We start from the raw sequence: 15,137 nt of genomic DNA, 5'->3' as shown, positions 1-15,137 counted from the left end.
CTGGAATCCCAGGGCTTAGGAGTTGAGGCAAGAGGATGGAGAGTTGTGATGTAGGCAAAGCTGCATAGTGAGACCTACCTTACCAACCAACCCTGGGATAGAATCAGGCAGTCAGTGGTAGATCACTTGTCTAACATTCCTCAAGCCTTGGATTCAATGCTCAGTAATGCAAATAAAACAAAACTGAAAAGGGGAGGAGGGAGGAAACCAAAACTAAAATCAAGGCTGGGCATGGTAGCATGCACACAGGAGGATCAGGAATTCACTGTAAGCTCCTGTAACAACTTTGACACCAATCTGGGATATAGGAAACCTTGTCTAAAACAAGTATACAAACAAAACAAAACAAAACAAACCTCTAAACAAACAGCAAAACCCAAAGCAAGCAAGCCCACAACTCAAAATATCTTAATCATGCTCCATTTATCTGACATGAGGTCCAATTTTATTGGCAAAAATCATGTTTAAGGCTAAGGTTTTGGTCCTGTGTACTTGAGTCCAGTGAAGTATCTGGACTCCAGTTCCCTACCTCTTTCCTGGAGGGCCCCATTTCCGAATCTGCTTCTTTACCTCCTAAATTTTCCTTTCACTGTTTTTGTTTGTTTTTCAAGACAGGGTTCCTCTGTGTAACAGCCCTTGCTGTCCTGGAGCTAGTTCTTGTAAATCAGGCTGCCTCCGCTGGGATTAAAGGCGTGCGCTAGCACTGTCTGGCTCTTTTTTCCACTTCAGTGCAGAGTCAGCTCCATAATTAGGGCCAGCTCTAATCACTGCAGTGGGGAGGAGCTGATGGTCAACTGTTGCCGCTTGTTAAGTACTTTTCTCCCCTGACTCAGTTATCCCAGCACTGTAAGGTAGAGGCACAGTCCCACTCTACAGATGACGGGACAGAGCCACTGTGTGTGGAAGGCATTGTTTTCACCCCTTGCTAATTATGAAGATGAGGATCTGACTGTAAGATTGTGCATATTTATGAGGTATCGTGGGATGCTCAGATGTATGGATGCACTATGTATTGTTCAAACTAGGATGAACTGCCCCTCAAACATTTATTTGTGGTAAAAAACAGAAAGCACTCAAACATCCTTCAGTTTTTTTGTATTTCTGGAACAGGATCTCTCCCCTCACTGTCCTGGAACTTGCTCTATAGACCAGGTTGACCTCGAACTCTGAGATTCTTCTGCTTCTGCCTCCTGAGTGCTGGGATTAAAGGCCTGTGCCACCATACCCGGCCCTTCAGCTCCTTTTTGGTATTGTTATCCTTAGCCGCCTTAAGGTGCAGCAGAACAGAATGTTAGCCCTTACTTCTGCTATGACTTAGGACCCGATCAGCCTTCCCCGGCTGCACTTTTGTGTCGACTCCACTGCTGCGTTCTGTCGTGTAGCCACCCTGATCTTTCTTCCTTGACTAGTTTTCTGCCCTTTTCTTGGAGAACACTCAGTATTTCTTCCTTCATCTAGTTATTTCTTCTGAGGGGTTTTCCAGGAATCCCATTTTGCTTGAAGGTTTTTCTCACATTTTATTATTTATTATTGTTTGAGAATTTCATGTGTATATAATGTCTTTTGATCAAGCCCACTTCCCCTTTCCAATTTTCCCCAGACCCCTTCCAACACATTCCCCTCTGAACTTCAAGTCTTTTTCTTTTACTAACACCCTGCTGCCCGTACGCACAAAGATGTGTGGCCATTCTCTGGATGATCTTTGGTTTGTGATTTTCTGTGTAGACAGGGTCACTGTGTCACTGTGTACACAATTCTCTTGCCTTGGTGATAGGGTCCTTCAAGTGCCAGGATTTTAAGACATGCCATTTTGCTCAATCCAACTCTTGCTTTTGAGCTGTAAAATGGGGCTTTCACAAGGCGCTTAGAACAGCGCCTAGCGTACAGATGTTGCTCTCGAAGGGCTGTCGTCTGGCTGGCCTTGGTGGCACGCTTGCCAGAAGGGAGAGAGGAGGATCAGGAGGACAGGGCTAGCTGCTCAGTGAGTTTGAATCCAGCCTGGGCTTCATGAGACCTTGTCTCAAGTTAAAAAAAAAAAAAAAAAAGATGGTTCCTGGTTCAAGTCAGGTGGGGGGAAACCAGCAGAAGAACCAGCAATGGAGCCGTCACTGCAGGATGAAACTTCTGCATGGGACAAAGAACCCTAACCCTACACACTGAGCAGCCTGCTGTGGCCTCCCTCCCTCTTTCTTTCTTTCTTTCTTCCTTTCTTTCTTTCTTTCTTTCTTTCTTTCTTTCTTTCTTTCTTTCTTTCTTTCTTCTTCTTCTTCTTCTTCTTCTTCTTCTTCTTCTTCTTCTTCTTCTTCTTCTTCTTCTTCTTCTTCTCCTTCTCCTTCTCCTCCTCCTCCTCCTCCTCCTCCTCCTCTTTGTCCTCCTCTTCCTCCTCCTCCTCCTCCTCCTCCTCCTCCTCCTCCTCCTCCTCCTCCTCTTCTTCTTAATTGATCTTTACCGTGTAGCCCCAGCAGGCCTGGCACTTGCTATGTAGAGCAGGCAGACTGGTCTCAAACCCCCTGAGGTCGGGCTGCCTCTAGGATTAAAGGTGTATATCACCATACCAGGCTACATTCTTTAGAAGAATCATGACTTCTTCTTCTATAAGTTCTTACTATGTGAGCCAGAATCGAGACTGATATTAGAAGGAAGTCTACGGAGACAAGTGGGAAGTGGAAACAGCACAGTTGTATAAGATAACTGTGAATCTTAGCAGACAAGGGAGAAGGCCTGTGGCCTGGCCTTCCAATACTCACACATTTAATATCAAACTGTCCATGTTTTCTACGAGCCTGGGAATTCCCTACCTAGATTGGGGGGGGGGGTGTTGTGCTCTTGCTAGCCTAGAGCTTCAGGTCACATTCTTCGCACACGCCCCTCCAGAGCCTCGAGCTCCGCCAACACTTCTTTAGGCAGATCCTGGTTGACTTGCTCTGTCAGGTAGCTCCTAATATCACGAACCTCCTGTTCCCAGAAGTCCTTGGGGATGGAGAACAGCTGAATGTTGTCTATGGCTTTGAGGCCACTGAGATTCAGGGCTCCTTCCTTCGGCACCAGCCCGATGGGAGTCTCTCGGGCACTGTCTTCCCCTTCTAACCGTCTGCAGATCCAATCGAGCACACGAGCGTTCTCCCCAAAACCTGGCCACAGGAAGCGGCCCGTTTCATCTCGCCGGAACCAGTTGACATGGAAGATACGAGGCAGCCGGGCTCCTTTGTGTCCCTCCATGCTCAGCCAGTGTTGGAGGTAGTGTCCAAAGTTATAGCCAAAAAAAGGCCGCATGGCAAAGGGATCATGCATAATGATCTTTCCTAGGACAGGAAGGAGGGTAGGTAAGGAATCTTCTTCCTGTCTAGGGAAGGGAAGGGAGCCCTGTGTCCTGCTGGCAGAGGCGGGGTAAAAATCTGACAGTTCTGAAATATCTTCAGGAAAAGTGAAGAGAAACAACGGAAGGAAGGGAGGAAGGGATAGGAGAGAGCTGGGACCTACGTGGGAGCGGGGCGGGGACAATGGAAGGTGTAAACTCACCTTTGTGTTCAGCGGCCGCGGTAGACTCCGAGCGCATGGAGCTACCTACAAATACCCCATGACGCCAGTTGAAGGCTTCATACACCAGAGGTACCCCTAAAATACCAATGAACAGGCTTAGAGGCCACCCTTCTCGTCCATTTCCAGACCCACGCCTCCCACGGATTTTGCATTCACCATGGGTGATGGACAGCAGCAGCTAGAGGTACTGTAGTTACAGGAAGGCTGGAGCTTGGCTGCAGAGCTGCACCTTCTACTACAAAGGCACAGAGCCCACCTGCTGTTTACCTTTGGGTCTGCGGCCTCCAAAGATGATGGCGTCAATAGGGACACCCTCTGGTGCCTCCCAGGCGGGGTCCATGATGGGACACTGGCGAGCCGGGACACAAAAGCGTGAATTGGGATGTGCACAGGGTTCCTTGTCACCTGGCAGAGGAAAGACAAATACCATCTTCCAAGGTCATGTTCACTCTTAACACAGTCATACATACATGAACAACGATACATTTTTTTTTCCCTTTTACTTTTTCTTCTTTTCATGGTGCTGAGGCTTAACCCAGGGTCTTATACATGCTAGGCAAGTCCTCTATCACTGAGCTCTGTCTCCAGCCCTTGCAAGGTTTCTTTTGGTTTCACCAACTACTTATAATCTTGTGTGGTAAAGAAGGAGGGGGAAGGAGCCCAGGACATCTTCCCACAAAGATCAGACTGATTATCAATCAATAATGGTGCTGCTCAACAATAGTGGAAAGGAAATCAGGATGACAGGGCACTCTGGGCGCTTGGCATTGACCAAGACTTAAGGGAACGGTTAGATATTGGCATGTTGTCATAATAATAATTTTAATTATAATACTAAAGAAATAATTTTCTTCCCAGAAACTTTATTTGCAGGATTATTAGTTCCCAAACTAATTTTCCTAAGCCTAAAGCAAAAGCTGAGAATGTTAGATCAACATTTCAAGCAATTGGCTTTGCATTAACAAACCAGGGAATAAAATCTCCCAAGCTATCAAAATGCAAACAAGAATCCTTTATTACACATTTATTTATTTGTTTATTGTGATGGGGGTTAGGAGTTGCTATGCCATGCATTGTGGAAATCAGAGGACAACTTGTTCAGTCTTCTTTCTCCACGAGGGTTCTGGGGCTCTAACTCAGGCCATCAGACGTGGCACTTTAACACACTGAGTCATCACGCTAGCCCAGTGATTGATAGAACTGGTTATTTCTCTTGGCCTGCCTAGACTCTGACAGTGGTAGGTTAGGGCATGAACTCAGTCAGGGACATAACCTGAGGAGCCCAGAGCATTTGACAGCTTCAGGTATATTGAGAGAAGGTGGAACAAGTCAGTGGCATAGGTGTGAGCACCGCTGGGGAGACCGAACAGGCACAGTGCCTTCTCCATTGGAAGATGACGACCAGACTGGAAGTAGGAGTGAGGGAGCCATGGGTCACCTCCTAGCCTAGGGCCCTAGTACAGGATGTTTATGGTTCTGGGAACTAAAGATGGGCATGTGGCTCTCTAGTTCTATCAGTGGATTCAGAGTTGATGAAAGGGTTGGGCAACTAGCCTGTAGGGAAGATTATCGTTTGTGGATTTCTCAGTTGGGCAGAGAGACTGAGGGGGACTTAATGATGGTGTTAGAGAAAAACAACGAGGCTGCTCAAACAACGAGGTTAACTGCCAGGCCGTCTGGAAAACTCAAGTTGGGCCTTCAGTGACCACAAGCCCTTCTTCTTCTGTGTTCTTTTCCTATAACCTCAGGAGGCTGATTGTTGTGAGTGCAAAGCTTGGGGAGGGATGGGTCTCTAAGGCACCCTGGTAATGACAGGGTTAGGAAATCAGCCTCCAAGAAAGCAAAAAGTGCTAGCCTGAGTCCATGTCAAAGGGTTACAGTACAGTGAGGCATGGGAAGGGTAGGGTAACTTCAGACACTGGCATCAGCAGGGAAATGCCAGAGTCAAGTGTCAAAGGGCAGGCTTTCTTCTTTCCAAATAGGACAAATGTTACCAGCCCAATTCTTTTTATAACTTTCCAAATAGTTCTTCCCCCACAAACTCTGACTTATATTTTCTATTGACAAGTGCTATGACAGTATGTTAAACTCCTTTTATGTATTATTTAAGTCTCCCATAATCTTAACAGGTGAGTACTATGATAAACCTCATTCAGTTGGTTGGAAAAACTATGCAAAACTTACGGGAAGTTAAGTAATTACTCAGATCCCCCAAACAATGATCAATGGATCAGAGACATAAACCGAGATCTTGCCTGCTGTTGGAAACGACAAAAAAGCTAGGGTTTTAGAGGGTTTTCCATCATGAAAGTTGCTATGGTTGGAGACTGGTTGCTTTTTTCAAGAGGATACAGGTTCGATTCCCAATGCCTACATGGTGGCTCACGGCCTCCTGTAATCCTAGTTCCAGGGGATCTGACGCCCTGTTCACTGCATACATACGATATGCAGACACTTGCCAGCAAAGCACACATTCACATTTAAAAGAGAAAAAGTGTTGAGCCCTGGGGCCTTTGTTACAGCCTCCTCACCCCACATACCAGGTTTCCAGGGCTTTCCCAGCCAGGAGGTCACAGTGACACCAGGAGGAAGAGGCTGGTCAATGCCTTCCCAGTACACACCGCCATCACTGGTCTCGGCCACATTGGTGAAAAGAGTGTTACTCTGGATTGTGGCCATTGCATTGGGATTGGTGGTGGCAGATGTGCCAGGGGCCACCCCAAAGAAGCCATTCTCAGGGTTGATGGCCCGAAGTTGACCTGCCAAAAGAGAAACAAGGAAAGACCCTTAGGAAAAGCTGAGATGTGGGGCTGAAGGAGGTCCTTCTCTGTCCCTTTTTTTGGGCTCTAGATCTGAAAGGCTTTGTTTCTGAGGCTGCTAGACTAACTGAGGCATGGGACCATATGGACTGTTTAGGAAAAGGCTCCCTCACCTTCACTGTCAAACCTCATCCAGGCGATGTCATCCCCCACACACTCTACTTTCCAGCCTGGCAATGCAGGCTGCATCATAGCCAGATTGGTTTTGCCACAGGCACTGGGGAAAGCAGCTGCCACATAGCGCTTTTTCCCTGCAGGGTTGGTGATTCCCAAAATCTGTGTCGGAGACAGAGAGAACAGAAGGAAGTCAGCAAAAGTCAGGGCGTAGTCTTTCCGGATAAGGACAGCTAGGGGTAGGAAGCGGGGAATGGACTACTGGATATTCACTAAGCCAGTGTCCTGCCCTGCCACCAGGGCAAGGGTAGCAGTGTTCAGCCAGGCTTTCAGGCTCACCGTCCTAGCACCTGGCAGGAAGGAGCAAGGTTGAGGCAGATTGCCAAGGCTTCCCCAACCACCCCCTCCTCCACAGCTGCTCAGTTCCTCACCAGGCCCTCACCAGCATATGCTCGGCCAGCCAGCCCTCATCCCTGGCCAGGCGAGAGGCGATGCGCAGGGCAAAGCACTTCTTGCCCAGCAAGGAGTTACCACCATAGCCGCTGCCGAAGGAGACGATCTCCCGCTGGTCTGGCACGTGGCCAATCAGGGTTTTTTCCGGATTGCATGGCCATGGGCTCACAGGATCCCCTGGAGACAATGGGGTCATAGTGCTGCTGGTAGTGGCATCAGAAACCAGGGTGTCAGGGACTGACGGGATCAAGGATTGACCCAAGGGACACTTGAAAGCATTGGCAGTGCCCAGGGGTAGCTAAGCCCCCTTTTCCAGTACCCATCAGCTCTTGTGCCTCGTCAGATGTGGAGACTGACTTCTGAATCTTGTGTAAACTGTTCTGGAAACAGTGTTACTCCAGTCCAGAATGCTTCCCTGGGCTTCGAGGAGTAATAATTCATGTCCACAATTTCTCTGTGGATGGGTAAGATTTGGGGCTCCCTCTGAGTACAAGAAGTTCTACTCTTCTCAGTGTTCTACTCTAGATAGGGTAGGTACTCACCATGCCCAGTCAGGGGCTGGCCTACTGAATGCAGACACTTGATGAAGTCACCATCTTCCAGGGCCCGAAGCACAGGTGTTCCCAGGCGGGTCATAATACGCATGCTTGCCACCACATAAGCTGAGTCAGTGAGCTGCACTCCAATGCGGGACAGTGGGGAGCCCACGGGACCCATGCTGAATGGAAGCACATACATGGTGCGGCCTGTGGAGGAAGGTGTCACTGGGATGAAGGTTCCCAGTCAAACCTTCAGTGCCCCTGCTTCTGTGCCCCCGACTTGTTACCCTGCATGCATCCTGGGAATCTCTCATCCACAGCTCGCTGGAACTCATCTGGGGACATCCAGTTGCCCAGCTGCCCACGGGCCCCATCAGCCAGGAGGGGCACTGTGTCCCGCTGCGAAGGGGTTACAATCACCGTCTTGCTTTCTACCCGAGCCACATCCTTAGGGTCTGTGCGAGCCAGCCAGCTGGGGAGAGAGGATTGCCAGGAGATGGTGGCTGGTAGACTTCACTTACCTTCAGAGTCATTTTTGTTGCTTATGTTTTTCTCAAGATGGGTTCACCATATAGCTCTGGCTGTCCTGGAACTCACTCTGCATACCAGGCTGGCCTCAGACTCACAGAGATCCGCTCGCCTCTGCCTTTAAGTGCTGGGATTAAAGGCATGTGCCACTAAGCCTGGCCAGACTCACTTTTTAAGTTCAGCTTTGACTCTAGGTCTGTTTGCCTTTCGTTTTCTTATCCAGCTACGTTTTAGCCCCTGTAGGCTTGTCTCATTAAGAGGCAGTTTATGCAAGGCCCAGCCTTGAAGCCTCTACCCCTGACAGAGTATGTTTCATGAACAGGTTCATGGAGTGGTGGGGGAGCAGTTGGTTCCCACTCCCCGAAAAAGCAAGAGCTCCAATTCATAAATTCATATCAACTTATTCATTTAATGTGAAAGCAATCACTTCCTAGTAGATTTTCCCTCAAGCTCCCATTTTGGTTCGTTCCACTGATATTGTCTAGAAGTATCTTTGTCTTGGTTAACCCAAGAGACTTCAGTCTAAGCAGCTGCCTGTTTTGAGGGGGGGGGGCTGTTGGTTTCAAGGCTTACCAGTTCTTATACTTGGGGAGCTTCCGGATAAGACCCTGCTCTTCCAGCAGAGCCAGGGTGGCAGCGTTCTCAGCCTCAGACCCATCACAAATGTGAATGCTCTCTGGTTGGCACAGACGGGCACTGCGAGCTACAAAGTCCCGAACTCCCGCTGGCAGCTGGCCCAGGTCTCCACTAAGTACCCGTAGCGTTTGGATGTTACGGCATGGTGACCAGCGCCAGGGCCTCAGCCCATGCAAGCTAAGCCTAGAAGAGCCAAAACAGAGAGGCAACCATCCGATGGCTATCATGGGAGACAGCTACTGGGGAGGGAGGACAGGAAGCTCGTGCCTTGGGAAAGTACTAAGGCATATCTGGTTGCAGGCACCACGAAAACCAGGTTATGGTCGACATGTGGAATGAGTTCAGACTAGCTACATTTGTGGCCTTTATGAGGGATGTGTCTCCTGGTCAGGGAAGGAGAGGTGGTCAAGTAAGCATCCAAGCTCATATCTGGCTGGGGAAGTGTATGTGCCAATACTGCACGTGTAGCCCATGCCCTGTTTTACTTCGTCCGCTATAGGATTAGAAAAAAAGCAGGTGCCTTGTGGTCCAAGAGTCAAGGAACTGCCCAGATGAGAGCTTCATAAAGCTATTTTTTAAAAACCTCACCAATGTTCTTTTCAGTCACAGTTTTTAATGTTAAAATGGCAGTTATTTTTATCTTTTTTTCTTGGTGTAAATGCCTCACCAAAGGGCGTAGTTTGTGCGATGGTAGAGCCCTCTTCCAATGCCTGGATTTTAGATTAGGATTCTTACAAGAAGACAAGGGATGCTGGGGGTTCAGGCAGTGCATTTGTTCACCTGGGTCGACAATGATTGGCTAGTTAAGTATTTTTTAACTAAGTGAAAGGCAGATTAAGAATAACAAATGTCACTGCCAGGGGTCCATACCTAGATCCTCAGAAGAGCAGCATTTCTGTATTGTTTGTTCTGTTACGCTCCTGGGAGATAGTAGGGTCTGCTGTGATTGGTCTGGACCCAAGACAGTAAAGGCCAAGAGAACCTTTCTCATAGGCGAGGCCTCACCTGCCAGAAACCCACAGTAGACCACACTGGCTTGAGCCTGCCTATGCACTCCCTGGCTCTCCTTAGAAGCCACATGCCTATTGAACTTTAGGGGTTGGTGGTAGGTCAGAACACTAGGGGACAGGAAATTCAGATCATAGGCTAGATGCTTGGGAAGGAAGAAAATGGAGGTCTTGGATGTGGGGGTTTGGGCCTGGGTGGTGTGTTTTCCAGAAGACAAAAAAGGCAGCATGCTTAGTGTGGCCTTAGGCGCACAGCAAAACAGGGCTTTTTGAACTGCTTCCTGCCCGGGAATGTTTCCCTGAGGAATTAATTTTAAAGGCCCAGTCTTGAATGCTTTTCTCCCTTGGAATCTGGCTCCCCTAACACCCTCATCCTCCTGCATGCCTCTAGGAGGAATGGCTCACTATCTTTCAAACCAGACATGAACTGACCACGTAAAACCTGCGTGGGAGAGATAAGGAGTCAGTTTAGACTCAGTGTCAAAGACCCTGGAGAAGGGGACACACGGGAGAGACCTGGTTTGGTGGTGGCCAGGACAAGTGTGGCGCCCAGGATCTGCTATGGGAAGATGTCAGCCAAGTTAAAAAGAAAGCAGTTTGCCTCCCTTCTCCCATCTTCCTTCCTTCCCCCGCCTCGCTCCCTCCCTCCTTCCCTAGTCTCCAGATCCCCGAGGCTCCACTGGGCTTCATGCCAGGCTCCATTCTGGGAGGCAGCGAATGATGTTTACCTTCTACCTTCTTTAGGGAGCTTGGGCTCCCAAAGGCTCAAGCCCTTTGGCCTCAGGGCCTTATGGCTCCGCACAGCACTGAGAGGTGGACTGGAAGCCCCAGTCAGAAAGAATTACATCTGGTAAGTAAAGGATTAGCAGAGACAGGGCTCAGGAAGGCAAAGGAGAAGGGGGAGGAGGTTGAGAGTGGCAGATAGAAGACAGCACAAGCGAACAGAGAGGGGGCCGGAGAGCACAGAGGCTGGGAGAGTGTGTGGTTGAGGATGGGGGCTGGGGCACCTCCGCGAGACCCAGATTAGTAAACAGCCGCCCTGCCAGTCTCTTCCTAGGATGGGAAACAAGCGGAGGTAGCTCCGCTAGTGGAGCACGGAGTGGGCCCAGGGCTGTGGGTCACTCACCGCAGGCTGGGGAGGTACATAGCAGCCATGGCACCTGGGCTGGCGCTGCGGGGTGGCCACAGGAACCAGAGCAGTCGGGGGAGACAAGGAAGGCGGGGTAGGAAGGAGCGTGGCAAAGCCAGAGGGAGCTGAGGTTGGGCGGGAGGCGCTTAAAAAGGAGGCGGGCAGGCACCGGGGCGGAACCTAGCTGGTTTTCTCGCCTGTGGGCCGGCTCACTGGCCGGGGATCCAGGCATCAGCTCTTTGAGCTCTGTGAAGCCTCCGCCCCACAGTCATCATACCCTCAAAGCCTACTCTCCCCATTGGAGACTTGAGTTCACCTTGGGTCCCGCCCACTCCGACGCTCCGCCCCACGATCCGCCACGCTGTAGGGCTACTGATGTAACTTTGAAGGCTGTTGCTCCTTAGAGATAGCAACCAAGAGACACCAAATCTCAGACAAGCTAAGGATGAGGAATGAGACCAGAAGTGGGAGCCCAGAACACCCAGATGTCTTAAAATCTTAGGGACCGGCTTTGCCTTTTCAGGGCACTCCTAGCTTTAGGCGTTTCTTTTCCTGGGTTCCAATCCCAAGTTCTCCGTGGTTCGCAAATAAAAAAACGAAAGCAAACAACTGTTGTCCTTGTCTTGCTTCTTATCAAGGGAGTTGCCTTGCTTCTTATCAAGAGAGTTTTCTCTAACACCGTGAAGTTGATGGGCTTTTTCAGGACTATGGACATTTACTGGGTTCTCTAACCGCTCACCCCTCACCCCCTGCCTAGACTAATCCTAAGGGACATATCTGCCCTCATCTTGCCACTATCGTGAAGTCCGTGGGTAATTTATCAACTTGTGGTTCCAACGTGAGGACACTGGGTATCTACAATCCAAATGCTGTAGCGCTTCAAACTCAACACATTTGTGGTGAACATCTGCTTGAAATCCTCTTTCTATTGCAGTACTTTGACTCACCTTTGGAGAACCAAAAGGCCACGTGGGTCTCTGCCTTTGCGACTCTTAGGGTCAATTTGTACGGCCCACACTGTGACCACAGCAATCAGCATGCTCAGAAATGGGGAAATGAGATCTCTGTCTGAGACCTTTTCTGTAGAGTTTGGAAATAAACTCATTTTCAGCTGGATTGCTGAGCTGGGAGAATATAAATTGGTCTTTGTTGGATGTCAGCTTGGTACTGCAAAGCATGAGCTGGCCTGAGACAGAAACAGGGACCAGAGATAAAACCAATAGATTAAACCTCCTCCTCCTTCTCCTCCTTCTCCCCATCCTAAGCCTTCTTCTTTTCTTCTTCTCCTTCTTCTTTTTCTTAAGATTTATTATTTATTTATTATGTATATTTGAGTTTACCTGCATGTATGTCTCTGTGAGGATGCCGGATCCCCTGGAACTTGAGTTATAGATAGTAGTTAGCTGCCATGTGGGTGCTGGGAATTGAATCCAGATCCTTTGGAAGAGCAATCAATGCTCTTAGCTGCTGAGCCATCTCTCCAGGCCTCCTCAAGGCTTCTTAAGCCCCCACCTTCTCCTGGGGGTCTGGGATGGAAACTGTGAGGGAAGATGCCCAGTGTGTAGGGGACTGAGTTGGGCCAGGGTCTCTTTAACAGCTGAGGGTTTCTCTCTTCTTATCCTGTTCTTGCTGGGGCAGGTGATCCAGGGTGTCTTACTCCTTGGAGGCCATGTGGACCATGAAGTCCATCGTTCTGTTGCTGTAGCCAAATTCTTTGTCATACCTGGACATGAACTTGACAAAGAGGTTTTTGAGAACAATGCTGGTCCCACTATCAGAGGTAGAATGGATGTTCCTGTTAAAGTCTCAGGAAACAGCCTGTTCCCCAGATAAGACCAGGATGCCTTTTAGGGCCCTCCAATGTCTGCTTCATATATATACCTTCTAGTGTATGTATGTATGTATGTATGTATGTATGTATATATTTTTGAGACAGGATCTCTCTATATAGCCCCAGCTATCCTGGAACTCACCATGTAGACCAAGCTGGCCTTGAACACACAGAGATTCACCTGCTTCTACCTCCCAAGTGCTGGGATTAAAGGTGTGTGGCACCATCTTCTTGGTGTCTCCAAAATGGCAGTTTTCTCCAGGCAACTTGTCAGATCCAGGATGCACAGGAGGAGTAGGAACACAGAGGGCATGTTGATGCTCTTCCTGTTTAGCTCTGGGGTGATCTTTTCCCACAGCTTTAGAGGCGCCAGGAATGTGACAATGATGCTTTGGGTAACCCCATGGTCATTACACCACCGTTTCCTGACTTACAGTGGTAGCATGCACTGTGGTCATAAGTCCCTTGATGATGCTGAACTGTTTGCACGGATGGCTTGGGACTGGGGGCTGCTGAGCGGTGTGGGGTACAGGAGGCCTTGCTGACAACCCTGAGTGTAGTATGAGGGCTGGCTTGTTGGGGTTTCTGTCCCTCCCAGTACCCCAACAGCCGGCGAGCAACAAAGAAAATCACACACAAGACTCCATAAGGTTATAAACTGATTGGCTCATTAGGTCAGGCTTCTTGTTAACTCTTATAACTTATATTATCCCATTATTCTCATCTATGTTAGCCATAATGGCTCCGTACCTTTCTCTGCTGGGCAAGTTACATGCTGCCTCTTCGGTGGTCTGTACAGGAGTGCCGAGGGAGTTTCTTCCTCCCTAGCCTTATCCTATTCTCATTGCCCCGCCTCTACTTCCTGTCTGGTTGACCCACCTATACTTCCTGCCTGGCCAATCAGCGTTTTATTAAAATACATGATTGACAGAATACAGACAATTCTCCCACACCATTTCCCTCTTTTTTTTTTTTTAAACAAAGGAAAATACCCATAGTCCATTTGTTGGGAATGTGGGCGTAGTATTTCAGGCTTCTTCCTGCTGGTTGGGGGCGCTGATAATCTTATGGGGACCTAAAGAAAATTTAGGGTTATAATCAAGTCCTGTCTGGAGCATCCTGTGAGTCTCGATCATCTCAGGCGACAGTCTTGAATCCGTTATCGATGTAGAACTCAGACATCTGGGCCATTTATTCCTGTCGGAGATTTCTCAGGTGGCCTCCCTTGTTCAAACTGGATTTTTCTTAACTCTGAATAAATCCAGAGCCTCTCATTTTCTGTGGAAACAAAAGCAGAATCTCTTCTCCAAAGTAGCATACCTTTTGACTTCAATTTTGAAGCCAAGGTATTTTCAAAATACCTATCTTGGGTTAGTTCAGCAGCATTTATAAACAACAGTCTTTTAGCAGTTGTTGCTCCTTCCTCAGCAATCAAACAATTTAAAGAGAGCATAATAGCATACAGTATGAAGATTCTCTGTGCATTTTCCATCTTTATGTGGCTTTATTTTAACCTCTATTTCTTTTATTTTTACTTTTACTTTTTGAGACAGGATCTTTGTATATCTTTGTCCTGGAATAACACTGTAGACCAGGCTGTCTTTGAACTCACAGAGATCCTCCTGTCTCTGCCTCCCCAGTGCTGGGATTAAAGGTGTATGCTACCACACCTTGAACTCACAGAGCTCTGTCTCTGCCTCCCAGGCATTGGGATTAAAGGCGTGTACTACCACACCTTGAGGTCACAGAGGTCAATCTACCTCTACCCCTTGAAGTCACAGAGGTCAATATGCCTCTGCCTCGCAGGCATTGGGATTAAAGGTGTGTACCACCACACCCTATATCTCCCTTTCTTTCTTTTTTATTTTTAATGACTGTAACCTTTAGCCTGCATATATTTTTAACACACTGTAAACTATTTAGAGGTTTTCTTCATCTTTGAATCTCTCTTTACTGTATCTCTCTCTCTTTTTTGACTACATGAGTCTTTAAGGAGAGGACTAAAACTGTGGCTTTTACGGCTGGAATTAGCCCATTCCTTAGCTTTCCAGCCCCGTGGCTGAGATACCAGCCAGAGCTGTGTTCACTGCCACAACTCTATGGCGTTTCAAGGTCCTTGCCAGCAAGCAAGCTTGCAGCATTCTGCTCACAGACCACACTCAGTCGGACTGCCTGCCTGAAAGAGTCAGAGATTGCCCTGGCAGGACAGCCCAGAAAGCCGGCATTTTAAAACAGCGCAGCTTTTTTCCTGCTATGGCTGAAAACCGAAAAGCATGCGTTCAGCTTTTGATCAACACCGTAAGTGTTTCGTGGCAGGACCTCTTAAAAGAGCTGCAGGGTTTTGCAGCTAAAGCTGAGTCAGGAAGCCTCTCTTAGACGAGAGCGCTTGCTTGCCTCTAGCAAGCAGAGTAGACCCGAGAAATTGCTGCTACCAACAAAACATGCTTTACTCTATTCTTTTCCAAGCTTTCTCAAGCTTTCTGTGGATTCAGTTATCCACGTCTGGGCGCCATATGTAGTATGAGGGCTGGCTTGTTGGGG

General features: G+C 48.5%; 1 protein-coding gene across 2 annotated transcripts; it reads right to left on the bottom strand.

Annotated features, from left to right (window-relative positions):
* Positions 1-2,660: 2,660 nt before the first annotated feature.
* On the bottom strand, positions 2,661-10,919 carry Pck2 (phosphoenolpyruvate carboxykinase 2, mitochondrial). Of its 2 annotated transcripts, XM_048444248.3 has the most exons (11): positions 10,763-10,919; positions 10,365-10,454; positions 8,567-8,812; positions 7,753-7,937; positions 7,469-7,672; positions 6,916-7,103; positions 6,473-6,635; positions 6,081-6,299; positions 3,808-3,945; positions 3,520-3,615; positions 2,661-3,302 (listed from the first exon to the last, which is right to left on the bottom strand). In XM_048444248.3, the coding sequence occupies exons 1-11, from the start codon at positions 10,789-10,791 to the stop codon at positions 2,848-2,850; spliced, it is 2,013 nt and encodes a 670-aa protein (XP_048300205.3). In that variant the 5' UTR covers positions 10,792-10,919; the 3' UTR covers positions 2,661-2,847. The 2 variants fall into 2 exon arrangements, with proteins under 2 accessions (XP_048300205.3, XP_048300212.3); XM_048444255.3 differs by lacking the exon at positions 10,365-10,454 and having other exon boundaries at positions 10,763-10,918.
* Positions 10,920-15,137: the final 4,218 nt, after the last annotated feature.

The sequence above is a fragment of the Myodes glareolus genome, chromosome 12, assembly GCF_982192425.1.
Source record: "Myodes glareolus chromosome 12, mMyoGla1.1, whole genome shotgun sequence".
NCBI classification, from domain to species: Eukaryota; Metazoa; Chordata; class Mammalia; order Rodentia; family Cricetidae; genus Myodes; species Myodes glareolus.
The sequence above is the reverse complement of the archived record's forward strand: the minus strand, read 5'-3'. Positions and strand labels throughout refer to the sequence as shown.

Coding starts and splice junctions, on each gene's coding strand:
- Pck2 (XM_048444248.3), bottom strand. CDS start 10,791: ATGGCTGCTATGTACCTCCCCAGCCTGCG. Junction 10,455..10,762: donor ATGTACCTCCCCAGCCTGCG/GTGAGTGACCCA, acceptor TGGGGCTTCCAG/TCCACCTCTCAGTGCTGTGC. Junction 6,300..6,472: donor GATGAGGTTTGACAGTGAAG/GTGAGGGAGCCT, acceptor CTCTTTTGGCAG/GTCAACTTCGGGCCATCAAC.